Raw genomic sequence first — 13,840 nt, 5'->3', positions numbered from 1 at the left:
AATCCCTCTGTAATTTTCTTTTCATTTTGTGTGTAAACAAAATGAACAAAGAATTTTGCACCTGGCTTTATCATATGTTCAGATCTATCTTCCGGAAATATATGCAAATGTTTGCATATTTAATGAGAAAATGCCTCATTTGCATAATTAAACATACACATTTCTAAAACTTGTAATACATTTTTTTTCATACTTGTATAAGTAATCACCTGAGGAAGTTTCATGGTGATATCTATTATTTTAAAATATTATCCTATTCACCTGTAGCGTCTCGCCTTAAATGCCGTTTTCTCGAAATAAGTTTTTTGTATTTTTCCAATATCTCAGCCTATGGAGCACCTACTAACACCAAACTTTCCAGTTATACACTCAGCAGTATTCTGAAGATATTTACAGAAGGATTTGTTGACAAATCATTCCTGGCCTGATTTATGTGACATTATAATAAAAAAATATGGCAAAAATCTATGTTTTTTAGGCTATGGGCAGTATATTTTTATTTCCTAGGAAATGAAAGCAGATATCCTGAAATCCCTCTGAAACCAACACGGATTGGTGCGTTATGTGTGTGTGTTCTGGTTCTGGTACCCCGGGCTTGAAGGCGGGCAGACCAAGGCCGACCCCGATCGTGGCCTTGTTGGGGTTCACCACAGAGTTGTAGTGGATGTTGCGGTGGTAGCTGACTCTGATTGGCTCGTCGTTGTTCTGGTGGATGCCGTGGAACGTGTTGATTGGCTCTGCAGGAGGAGGACAGGGGGGGTTCAGTGGATGTGATTGGCCGGCTGTGGAGCAGCTGGACGGGCCGACTCACCTGTGCTGTACTGGTACACCTCCACCGGCCGGTTGTACATCTCGGCCATGGCCTGCATCTCGATGTGGTTGCCGTGGCAATTGTTTTTCCTCTTTCTGTTGATGTATGTGGTGAAGTCTTCTGTTACGTAGTTGGAGAAGTAGTCGGCGTTCTTCATCTGACGGGCCCGAAACACAACTTTATTAGCACACACAGAGCGCTCACAGCCGATTGGCTGGGCGGTGATCAGGTGACCAAAAGAGACAGGAAGTGACTCACCAAGTAATCCATACAGTGTTTCCGCACCACTTCGTGCATGTCCTGGTCTCCGTACACCTGATCAGCTGAGAGACACACAGTTATGGTCAGATGGGTTTCACCCCAAAGAGTTATCCTGCTCCTCCAAACAAACAAATGAACAAACAAATAAACAAACAAACTACTTCCTGTTTCTACGAAGAATTCATCAGTTTCACACAAACTGAAAATGTAACAAACACGAAACATCTAACTGAGCGTCGTCAGCGTATCTGTGGACATGATGAGCAGCGTGAGGCATCAAAACCCATCAGAGATCAATATCTGCTGATCAATAACTGCGGATCAATAACTGCTGATCAATAACTGCTGATCAATATCTGCTGATCAATAACTGCTGATCAATATCTGCGGATCAATATCTGATGATCAATATCTGCCGATCAGCTGTTTGATGAACGTCTCTGAGAAGATGGAAGCTGCAGATGCTGATGTGACATCACAGATTTCTGTCTGATCCTGGAATAAAGAATTAAGATAAAAGATGAAAGATTAAACTAAACTAACTACCCCCCCCACCACCACCACACACACACACACACACACACACACACACACACACACACACACACACAAATACACAAATACACACACACACACACACACACACACACACACACACACACACACACACACACACACACACACACGGTATGCAAATGAGCCCGACTTCAGCTTGATTTCCAGCAAGTCACATGATGCGTAACCGCGGTGATTCTCAGAACCCGACAGCTTCCTCTTTCTCACCAGCGGTTAACAAGTGGCTGCAAACACAGAACCAGAGTAACACATGACTGAGCTACAGAGTGTCCAAAATACCTCTGATACCAGGTCAGATACCGGGTCTGTTACTGGGTCAGATACCGGGTCTGATACTGGGTCTGATACTGGGTCTGTTACTGGGTCAGATACCGGGTCTGTTACTGGGTCAGATACCGGGTCTGATACCAGGTCTGTTACTGGGTCAGAAGCCGGGTCCACATGTGGGCCGGGCCCTGACTGAGTCCCCTTTCTCTGCAGGTGGAGGCCCTGAGTCACAGATGGAAACTCCCTGAAACACCGACTCAGAACCAGAGAAGAAACCATCGATTGATCAGACAGAAAGTAGGAGAGGAGGTGACCTCCAGCTACGAACTTCTAGATAAAAAAGGAAAAAGCTTTGTCTACATTTTATCTTCCAGTTTCTCTGGATGAACGTGTTAAACCACAAGCGCCCCCTTCTGGAGGCTTCTGTGCACGTGCAGCGTCCTGCCTGGCAGCCAGAAGCTGTTCCTGCAGTCAGACCAACAACCTCCAGCTCTACATACAGATAGTTCCTCTGTTGGTCCCACAGGGAAACAGGTTAGCATGTATGAGTATGTAGCATGTAGCATGCAGTATGAGGTATGTAGCATGTAATATGTAGTATGCAGAATGTAGCATGTAGCATGTAGCATGCAGTATGAGGTATGTAGCATGTAGCATGCAGTATGTAGTATGCAGAAAGTAGCATGTAGCATGTAGCATGTAGCATGCAGTATGTTGTATGTAGTATGTAGTATGCAGTATGCAGAATGTAGCATGCAGTATGTAGTATGCAGTATGCAGTATGTAGTATGTAGTATGCAGTTTGTAGTATGTAGTATGCAATATGCAGTATGTAGTATGCAGAATGTAGCATGCAGTATGCAGTATGTAGTATGTAGTATGCAGTATGCAGTATGCAGTATGTAGTATGCAGTATGTAGTATGTAGTATGCAGAATGTAGCATGTAGCATGTAGCATGCAGTATGAGGTATGTAGTATGCAGTATGTAGTATGTAGTATGCAGTATGCAGAATGTAGCATGCAGTATGTAGTATGTAGCATGCAGTATGTAGCATGCAGTATGCAGTATGTAGTATGTAGTATGCAGTATGCAGAATGTAGCATGTAGTATGCAGTATGCAGTATGTAGTATGCAGTATGTAGTATGTAGTATGCAGTATGCAGTATGTAGTATGCAGAATGCAGAATGTAGCATGTAGTATGCAGTATGTAGTATGTAGTATGTAGTATGCAATATGCAGTATGTAGTATGCAGAATGTAGCATGTAGTATGCAGTATGCAGTATGTAGTATGCAGTATGCAGAATGTAGCATGTAGTATGCAGTATGTAGTATGTAGTATGCAATATGCAGTATGTAGTATGCAGAATGTAGCATGTAGTATGCAATATTCAGTATGTAGTATGCAGAATGTAGCATGCAGTATGCAGTATGTAGTATGCAGTATGTAGTATGTAGTATGCAATATGCAGTATGTAGTATGCAGAATGTAGTATGCAGTATGCAGTATGTAGTATGCAGTATGTAGCATGCAGTATGCAGTAAGCAGTATGTAGTATGTAGCATGTAGTATGTAGTATGCGGTATGTAGTATGCAGTATGTAGCATGTAGCATGCGGTATGTAGTATGCAGTATGTAGCATGCAGTATGCAGTATGCAGTATGCAGAATGTAGCATGTAGCATGCAGTATGTAGTATGTAGTATGCAGCATGTAATTTGTAGTATGCAGTATGTAGTATGTAGCATGCAGTATGTAGTATGTAGTATGCAGTATGTAGTATGTAGCATGCAGTATGTAGTATGTAGTATGCAGTATGTAGTATGTAGTATGCAGTATGTAGTATGTAGCATGCAGTATGCAGTATGTAGTATGCAGTATGTAGCATGTAATTTGTAGTATGCAGTATGTAGTATGTAGCATGCAGTATGTAGTATGTAGTATGCAGTATGTAGTATGTAGCATGCAGTATGTAGTATGTAGTATGTGGCATGTAATATGTAGTATGTAGTATGCAGCATGTAATATGTGGTATGTAGTATGCAGAATGTAGCATGCAGTATGCAGTATGTAGTATGTAGTATGTAGTATGCAGTATGTAGCATGCAGTATGCAGTATGTAGTATGTAGCATGTAGCATGCAGTATGTAGTATGTAGTATGTAGCATGCAGTATGTAGTATGCAGTATGTAGTATGCAGAATGTAGCATGTAGCATGCAGTTTGTAGTATGCAGTATGTAGTGTGCAGTATGTAGCATGTAGTATGTAGTATGTAGTATGCAGTATGCAGAATGTAGCATGTAGCATGCAGTATGTAGTATGCAGTATGTAGCATGCAGTATGTAGTATGCAGTATGTAGTATGCAGTATGCAGTATGTAGTATGCAGTATGTAGTATGCAGTATGCAGTATGCAGTATGTAGCATGCAGTATGCAGTATGCAGTATGTAGTATGTAGCATGTAGCATGCAGTATGTAGTATGTAGTATGTAGCATGCAGTATGTAGTATGCAGTATGTAGCATGTAGCATGCAGTTTGTAGTATGCAGTATGTAGTATGCAGTATGTAGCATGCAGTATATAGTATGTAGTATGCAGTATGCAGTATGCAGAATGTAGCATGTAGCATGCAGTATGTAGTATGCAGTATGTAGCATGCAGTATGTAGTATGCAGTATGTAGTATGCAGTATGTAGTATGCAGCATGCAGTATGTAGCATGCAGTATGTAGTATGCAGTATGCAGTATGTAGCATGCAGTATGTAGTATGCAGTATGCAGTATGTAGCATGCAGTATGTAGTATGCAGTATGCAGTATGTAGTATGTTGCATGTAGTATGCAGTATGCAGTATGCAGTATGCAGTATGTAGCATGCAGTATGCAGTATGCAGTATGTAGCATGCAGTATGCAGTATGTAGTATGCAGTATGTAGTATGCAGTATGTTGCATGCAGTATGCAGTATGTAGTATGCAGTATGTAGTATGCAGTATGTAGTATGCAGTATGTAGTATGTAGCATGCAGTATGTAGTATGTAGTATGCAGTATGTAGCATGTAATATGTAGTATGTAGTATGCAGCATGTAATATGTGGTATGTAGTATGCAGAATGTAGCATGCAGTATGCAGTATGTAGTATGTAGTATGCAGTATGTAGCATGCAGTATGCAGTATGCAGTATGTAGCATGCAGTATGTAGTATGTAGTATGTAGCATGCAGTATGCAGTATGTAGTATGTAGCATGCAGTATGTAGTATGTAGTATGTAGCATGCAGTATGCAGTATGCAGTATGTAGTATGTAGCATGCAGTATGTAGTATGTAGCATGCAGTATGCAGTATGTAGTATGTAGCATGCAGTATGTAGTATGTAGTATGTAGCATGCAGTATGTAGTATGCAGTATGTAGTATGCAGTATGTAGCATGTAGCATGCAGTTTGTAGTATGCAGTATGTAGTATGCAGTATGTAGCATGCAGTATGTAGTATGTAGTATGCAGAATGTAGCATGTAGCATGCAGTATGTAGTATGCAGTATGTAGCATGCAGTATGTAGTATGCAGTATGCAGTATGTTGCATGCAGTATGTAGTATGCAGTATGTAGTATGCAGTATGCAGTATGTAGCATGCAGTATGTAGTATGCAGTATGCAGTATGCAGTATGCAGTATGTAGCATGCAGTATGTAGTATGCAGTATGCAGTATGCAGTATGTTGCATGTAGTATGCAGTATGCAGTATGTAGTATGCAGTATGCAGTATGTAGTATGCAGTATGTAGCATGCAGTATGCAGTATGTAGTATGCAGTATGTAGCATGCAGTATGCAGTAAGCAGTATGCAGTATGCAGTATGTAGTATGCAGTATGTAGTATGCAGTATGCAGTATGTAGTATGCAGTATGTAGCATGCAGTATGCAGTATGCAGTATGTAGCATGTAGCATGCAGTATGTAGTATGTAGTATGTAGCATGCAGTATGCAGTATGCAGTATGTAGTATGCAGTATGTAGTATGCAGTATGTAGCATGCAGTATGCAGTAAGCAGTATGCAGTATGTAGTATGCAGTATGCAGTATGTTGCATGCAGTATGCAGTATGTAGTATGCAGTATGCAGTATGTAGTATGCAGTATGCAGTATGTAGTATGCAGTATGTAGTATGCAGTATGTTGCATGCAGTATGCAGTATGCAGTATGTAGTATGCAGTATGCAGTATGTAGTATGCAGTATGCAGTATGTAGTATGCAGTATGTAGTATGCAGTATGTTGCATGCAGTATGCAGTATGCAGTATGTAGTATGCAGTATGCAGTATGTAGTATGCAGTATGTAGTATGCAGTATGTAGTATGCAGTATGTAGTATGCAGTATGTAGTATGAAGTATGCAGTATGTAGTATGCAGTATGCAGTATGTAGTATGCAGTATGCAGTATGAAGTATGCAGTATGTAGTATGCAGTATGTAGTATGCAGTATGTAGTATGCAGTATGCAGTATGTAGTATGCAGTATGTAGTATGCAGTATGTAGTCTGCAGTATGTAGTATGTAGCATGTAGTCTGCAGTATGTAGTATGTAGCATGTAGTCTGCAGTATGTAGTATGTAGCATGTAGTATGCAGTATGTAGTATGCAGTATGTAGTATGCAGTATGCAGTATGTAGTATGCAGTATGCAGTATGTAGTATGCAGTATGTAGTATGCAGTATGTAGTATGTAGTATGCAGTATGCAGTATGTAGCATGCAGTATGTAGTATGCAGTATGTAGCATGCAGTATGTAGTATGCAGTATGCAGTATGTAGTATGCAGTATGCAGTATGTTGCATGTAGTATGCAGTATGCAGTATGCAGTATGCAGTATGTAGCATGCAGTATGCAGTAAGCAGTATGCAGTATGTAGCATGCAGTATGCAGTATGCAGTATGTAGTATGCAGTATGTAGTATGCAGTATGTTGCATGCAGTATGCAGTATGTAGTATGCAGTATGTAGTATGCAGTATGTAGTATGCAGTATGTAGTATGTAGCATGCAGTATGTAGTATGTAGTATGCAGTATGTAGCATGTAATATGTAGTATGTAGTATGCAGCATGTAATATGTGGTATGTAGTATGCAGAATGTAGCATGCAGTATGCAGTATGTAGTATGTAGTATGCAGTATGTAGCATGCAGTATGCAGTATGCAGTATGTAGCATGCAGTATGTAGTATGTAGTATGTAGCATGCAGTATGCAGTATGTAGTATGTAGCATGCAGTATGTAGTATGTAGTATGTAGCATGCAGTATGCAGTATGCAGTATGTAGTATGTAGCATGCAGTATGTAGTATGTAGCATGCAGTATGCAGTATGCAGTATGTAGTATGTAGCATGCAGTATGTAGTATGTAGTATGTAGCATGCAGTATGTAGTATGCAGTATGTAGTATGTAGCATGTAGCATGCAGTTTGTAGTATGCAGTATGTAGTATGCAGTATGTAGCATGCAGTATGTAGTATGTAGTATGCAGAATGTAGCATGTAGCATGCAGTATGTAGTATGCAGTATGTAGCATGCAGTATGTAGTATGCAGTATGCAGTATGTTGCATGCAGTATGTAGTATGCAGTATGTAGTATGCAGTATGCAGTATGTAGCATGCAGTATGTAGTATGCAGTATGTAGTATGCAGTATGCAGTATGTAGCATGCAGTATGTAGTATGCAGTATGCAGTATGCAGTATGTTGCATGTAGTATGCAGTATGCAGTATGTAGTATGCAGTATGCAGTATGTAGTATGCAGTATGTAGCATGCAGTATGCAGTATGTAGTATGCAGTATGTAGCATGCAGTATGCAGTAAGCAGTATGCAGTATGCAGTATGTAGTATGCAGTATGTAGTATGCAGTATGCAGTATGTAGTATGCAGTATGTAGCATGCAGTATGCAGTATGCAGTATGTAGCATGTAGCATGCAGTATGTAGTATGTAGTATGTAGCATGCAGTATGCAGTATGCAGTATGTAGTATGCAGTATGTAGTATGCAGTATGTAGCATGCAGTATGCAGTAAGCAGTATGCAGTATGTAGTATGCAGTATGCAGTATGTTGCATGCAGTATGCAGTATGTAGTATGCAGTATGCAGTATGTAGTATGCAGTATGCAGTATGTAGTATGCAGTATGTAGTATGCAGTATGTAGTATGCAGTATGTTGCATGCAGTATGCAGTATGCAGTATGTAGTATGCAGTATGCAGTATGTAGTATGCAGTATGTAGTATGCAGTATGTAGTATGCAGTATGTAGTATGCAGTATGCAGTATGTAGTATGCAGTATGTAGTATGAAGTATGTAGTATGTAGTATGCAGTATGCAGTATGTAGTATGCAGTATGTAGTATGCAGTATGAAGTATGCAGTATGTAGTATGCAGTATGTAGTATGCAGTATGTAGTATGTAGTATGTAGTATGCAGTATGCAGTATGTAGTATGCAGTATGTAGTCTGCAGTATGTAGTATGTAGCATGTAGTCTGCAGTATGTAGTATGTAGCATGTAGTCTGCAGTATGTAGTATGTAGCATGTAGTATGCAGTATGTAGTATGCAGTATGTAGTATGCAGTATGCAGTATGTAGTATGCAGTATGCAGTATGTAGTATGCAGTATGTAGTCTGCAGTATGTAGTATGTAGCATGTAGTATGTAGCATGTAGTATGCAGTATGTAGTATGCAGTATGTAGTATGTAGTATGCAGTATGCAGTATGTAGTATGCAGTATGTAGTATGCAGCATGTAGTCTGCAGTATGTAGTATGTAGTATGTAGCATGTAGTATGCAGTATGTAGTATGCAGTATGTAGCATGTAGTATGCAGTATGTAGTATGTAGTACCATACCATACCAACTTTATTTATAAAGCACTTTATACACCCACAGGACCAAAGTGCTATACACAATCATAAAATAGAAGGGTCAAATTTAAAAGCAGTACTAAAGTAATTAAAATGTAAACACAATAAAACGAAGTCAAACATCTCAGATTGTGCCAAAAGCTAAAGAAAAAAGATGGGTCTTAAGTTGGGATTTAAAAACAACAAGTGAAGAGGCCTGTCTTATGTCCAAAGGAAGGTCGTTCCATAGCTTGGGAGCTGCCACAGAAAAAGTACGGTCCCCTCTGAGCTTGTGCTTTGTCTTCGGGACCCTGAGAAACAACTGGTCAGCTGACCTGAGAGAACGGGAGGGTGTGTAGGAATGTAGCAGCTCAGACAGGTAGGGAGGGGCAAGGCCATTAAGAGCTTTAAAAGCAAATAAAAGGATTTTAAAATGAATCCTAAAATATACTGGCAACCAGTGTAAAGAAACTAAAACAGGGGAAATATGGTCAGATTTTCGTGTACCTGTTAAAAGTCGTGCAGCAGCATTTTGAACCATCTGAAGCTGGGAAATGCATGAATCACTGACGCCTATATATAGTGCATTACTGTAATCCAGCCGTGAGGTCACAAATGCATGGATTGCTGTTTCAAAGTGCTGTCTAGGAAGAATGGGTTTTACTTTGGCTAGCTGCCTTAAGTGGAAAAAGCTGGATTTTACAACAGCTCTAATGTGAGCTTCCAGCTTAAGACCAGCATCCGTCTTGACCCCTAAATTTGTAACAACCGGCTTGACATACTGAGCCAAGGAGCAAGCATCGGACAGAGAGTCTTCATTGGAACTGCCAAAAATCACTACCTCTGTCTTATCTTCATTAAGTTTCAAGAAATTTAAAGCCATCCAGGCCTTCAAATCTTCCAGACATAAGAACAGAGAACGAAGAGAGGTGGAGTCTGCTTTCTTTAATGGTACGTAAATCTGTGTGTCATCCGCATAACAATGAAAAGCAATCCCATATTTCTTAAAAACAGAACCAAGAGGAAGGAGGTACAACAAGAAGAGAAGAGGGCCTAGAACTGAGCCCTGTGGGACACCACACGACAGTGGAGCAGAGGAGGACCTATGGCCATCAAGACAGACACAAAAAGTACGCTTGGCCAAATAAGATTTAAACCAATCTAGGGCTATATGACCAATGCCCACCCACTGTTCCAAACGGGAAAGTAAAATTCTGTGATCAACTGTGTCGAAAGCAGCTGATAGATCCAACAACACCAAGACAACACAGTCACCAGAATCAGTTGCTAAAAATATATCATTAAAAACTTTTAAAAGAGCTGACTCTGTGCTATGAAATGATTTAAAACCGGACTGAAAAACCTCTAAAATATTATGTTCAATGAGATAGGCCATTAGCTGATTACAGACTACCTTCTCAAGAATCTTTGAAACAAAAGGCAGTTTAGAGATAGGTCTATAGTTCGCCAAGACAGCAGGATCCAAGACTGGTTTCTTAATTAGAGGCTGGACAACTGCATGTTTCAAATTTTCAGGAACAACACCTGAGGACAAGCTACTATTTACAAGAGCAAGGACTGAAGGACCTATAGTAAGAAAAACATCATTGAATAATCGAGGTGGAATAGCATCATCCGGAGAACCAATTGGCCTTAAGTGACTAACTACCTCCTGCAAAGATTGCAAGGTCGCACATTCAAAGCTGTGGAAAACAGCAGAGCAAGGCACAAAAACTGAAGGTCATGAACAGAAGGTACGATCTGGGCCCTAATAGAAGTGACTTTCTCAACAAAAAAGTGTAAAAAGCTTTCACATACAGCGGGTGAAGTCTCCACAAAACCACCACGTGGGGCATTTAGAACAGAGTCAATAGTTTTAAATAAAACAGAAGGATTGTGACTGCTTGATACAATTAGATCTGACAGGTGCCTTCTTTTACAGTCCTTTGATAACAGCGCCAGCATTCCTTCAATATTTGGAGCGACACCTGCAATTTGTCCTTTTTCCATTTGCGTTCAGCTTTGCGACAGTTCCTCCTGGCAGCCCGAGTGTCATCATTTAACCAGGGTTCATTTTTAATGGTGCCACCGAATCCAGAGCTGCTTTAATGGTAGAATAAAACCAGTTGCTGAGATCCTCGGTTTTATTTCCCACAGTCTCTGGGATGGTACAGTTCTGATTAAAAACTAAAGAAAACTGACCAGCAGTAGAAGGGTTAAGAACACGACAGAACTGAGCTGCAGCGCATGGTTTAACTTTAGTACAGGACAGCTTTATCTCAAATAAAACAGGCATGTGGTCTGAAAATAATGGGTCAGCAATCACTAAGTTAAAAAACAGTAGACCATAAGATAAAACCAGATCAAGAGTGTGTCCATGCTCATGCGCAGCACCAGTCACAGACTGCACAAGATTAAAAGAATCAATAACATTCAGAAACGACTGAGCCATAGGTGAAGTAGGACAGCAGACATGAATATTAAAATCATTCCTTGGCATGATATCAGCCAAGAAATCAGAAAAATCATTTATAAATGTTTTGTTGTACTTTGGTGGCCGATAAACCACCGCACACAGCGCAGTGTAGGAGCTGCCAAGTTCAAATAGGCTAAGCTCAAAGCTACTAAGCAGGCTGGAGGCAACTGTTTACAAGTAAAACAACTTTTAAAAACAGTCACTATTCCTCCTCCTCGACCCGACATCCTTGGAGAATTAAAGTAGCAGCAGTTCTGCGGTAAAAGTTCATTAAAAATGCTGGACTCACCCAAACCACTTGTCCATGATTCCGTTATAAATAAGAAATCTAGGCCTTGAGAGGAAAAGAAATCCTTAATGATGAAGGTTTTGTTTGCCAGCGACCTAGCATTTATCAGACCGATCCTGGCAGAGATCGGCGGATCTACACCATCAGTAGTATGTAGTATGTAGCATATAGCATATAGCATATAGCATGTAGTATGTAGCATGTAGCATGTAGTATGTAGCATGTAGCATGTAGTATGTAGCATGTAGTATGTAGCATGTAGCATGTAGCATGCGGTTTCGAACACAGCCTCCCTGTCTCAGACCCTGTAGGCTGCAGGCTGGGTTAGGGTTACAGGTCACAGGTCAGGGTTAAACATCTTTCTCCCGTCAGCCTCATGAACAAAACGTCCAACTCGAGCTGAGTTACATTAACGTTTCAAAACGTTAATGTCCAAAGGCCTCGTATGTGAGGACAAACTTCTGATGCTGAGCGAGCACGAGGCCAGTTGTTCTGGATCAGTCGACCACAAACTGCAGATTCTAAGTATTGAGTTGAACTTTAATGTGAGAGCGGCAGCCTTGGACCCGAGTTCAGAGGACGCCGTCTCAGCCTGAGACCTGCTGCAGGTTCTCTGCTGCAGAGACAGAAACTCACACCTGTCGCCCTGAAACTGAAACACGCCGGCTCTGAGGCCGAGGTGATGCAGACGGTGGGCACAGAGCGCTTCACACGCCAAGCAGCTGATTTCTGTGAAACGGACTCTGAGATCAGAACTGAAAGGAACCAGAACAGGTAACAGATGCTAACCAGGAACAGATCATCTGTGATGCTAACAGGAACAGATCATCAGTGATGCTAACAGGAACAGATCATCAGTGATGCTAACAGGAACAGATCATCAGTGATGCTAACAGGAACAGATCATCAGTGATGCTAACAGGAACAGATCATCAGTGATGCTAACATGAACAGATCATCAGTGATGCTAACATGAACAGATCATCAGTGATGCTAACATGAACAGATCATCTGTGATGCTAACAGGAACAGATCATCAGTGATGCTAACAGGAACAGATCATCAGTGATGCTAACATGAACAGATCATCAGTGATGCTAACAGGAACAGATCATCAGTGATGCTAACAGGAACAGATCATCAGTGATGCTAACCAGGAACAGATCATCAGTGATGCTAACAGGAACAGATCATCAGTGATGCTAACAGAAACAGATCATCAGTGATGCTAACCAGGAACAGATCATCAGTGATGCTAACAGAAACAGATCATCAGTGATGCTAACAGGAACAGATCATCAGTGATGCTAACAGAAACAGATCATCAGTGATGCTAACATGAACAGATCATCAGTGATGCTAACCAGGAACAGATCATCAGTGATGCTAACAGGAACAGATCATCAGTGATGCTAACAGTAACAGATCATCAGTGATGCTAACCAGGAACAGATCATCAGTGATGCTAACAGGAACAGATCATCAGTGATGCTAACAGTAACAGATCATCAGTGATGCTAACAGGAACAGATCATCAGTGATGCTAACAGGAACAGATCATCAGTGATGCTAACATGAACAGATCATCTGTGATGCTAACAGGAACAGATCATCAGTGATGCTAACATGAACAGATCATCTGTGATGCTAACAGGAACAGATCATCAGTGATGCTAACAGGAACAGATCATCAGTGATGCTAACAGGAACAGATCATCAGTGATGCTAACATGAACAGATCATCAGTGATGCTAACATGAACAGATCATCAGTGATGCTAACCAGTCGATGGTTGTTAACGGTCCAACATCAACCGGCACCGACTGTTTCCTGCAGGTTTGAACCATTTAAACAGCTCCGATTTGACTAAACTCTGTGAATAATCGGGATAAATAACGGTGATCTTTGCAGCCCTGCCTTCTGTTTGCTGTTCGACACTAAAAGCCAATCCAGCCGATACTTCCTGTGTGGCTGAGATGCTGCTTTATGCTCATTTATGGTTTATCAAAGCGGACTTTTGACCTCTGGAGGCTTCAGTTTGTGTTAAAGCTCCAGCAGAAGTGTGCGGGAGGCTTAATTTTCTCACTTTATTAACGCTCTGCACAGCTTTTTATGAACTTCAGCACCAAACTACCTTCAGTTCACTTTGAACCGGAGTTTAACTGTGTTTGCAGCTGAAAAACATCCTCACAAAGTATCAAACTTTCTGATTAAAAACAAAACTTTCTGATTAAAAACAAAACTTTCTGATTAAAAACAAAACTTTCTGGTTTCCTGCTGTTTCTGTT

General features: G+C 40.8%; 1 protein-coding gene across 2 annotated transcripts in view; it reads right to left on the bottom strand.

Moving 5' to 3' along the window:
* otud5a (OTU deubiquitinase 5a) overlaps positions 1-13,840 on the bottom strand; it is a 32,260-nt gene that overhangs the window by 13,096 nt on the left and 5,324 nt on the right. For both annotated transcript variants that reach the window (XM_075475888.1, XM_075475889.1), the window contains exons 3-5: positions 1,070-1,134; positions 812-968; positions 589-737 (exon numbers count right to left, since the gene is read on the bottom strand). In XM_075475888.1, coding sequence (XP_075332003.1) covers positions 589-737; positions 812-968; positions 1,070-1,134 — 371 coding nt within the window. The remainder of the gene's footprint in view (positions 1-588; positions 738-811; positions 969-1,069; positions 1,135-13,840) is intronic.

This window comes from Odontesthes bonariensis, chromosome 10 (genome assembly GCF_027942865.1).
Source record: "Odontesthes bonariensis isolate fOdoBon6 chromosome 10, fOdoBon6.hap1, whole genome shotgun sequence".
Classification (NCBI taxonomy): domain Eukaryota; kingdom Metazoa; phylum Chordata; class Actinopteri; order Atheriniformes; family Atherinopsidae; genus Odontesthes; species Odontesthes bonariensis.
This window is presented reverse-complemented; position numbering and strand designations above follow the sequence as displayed.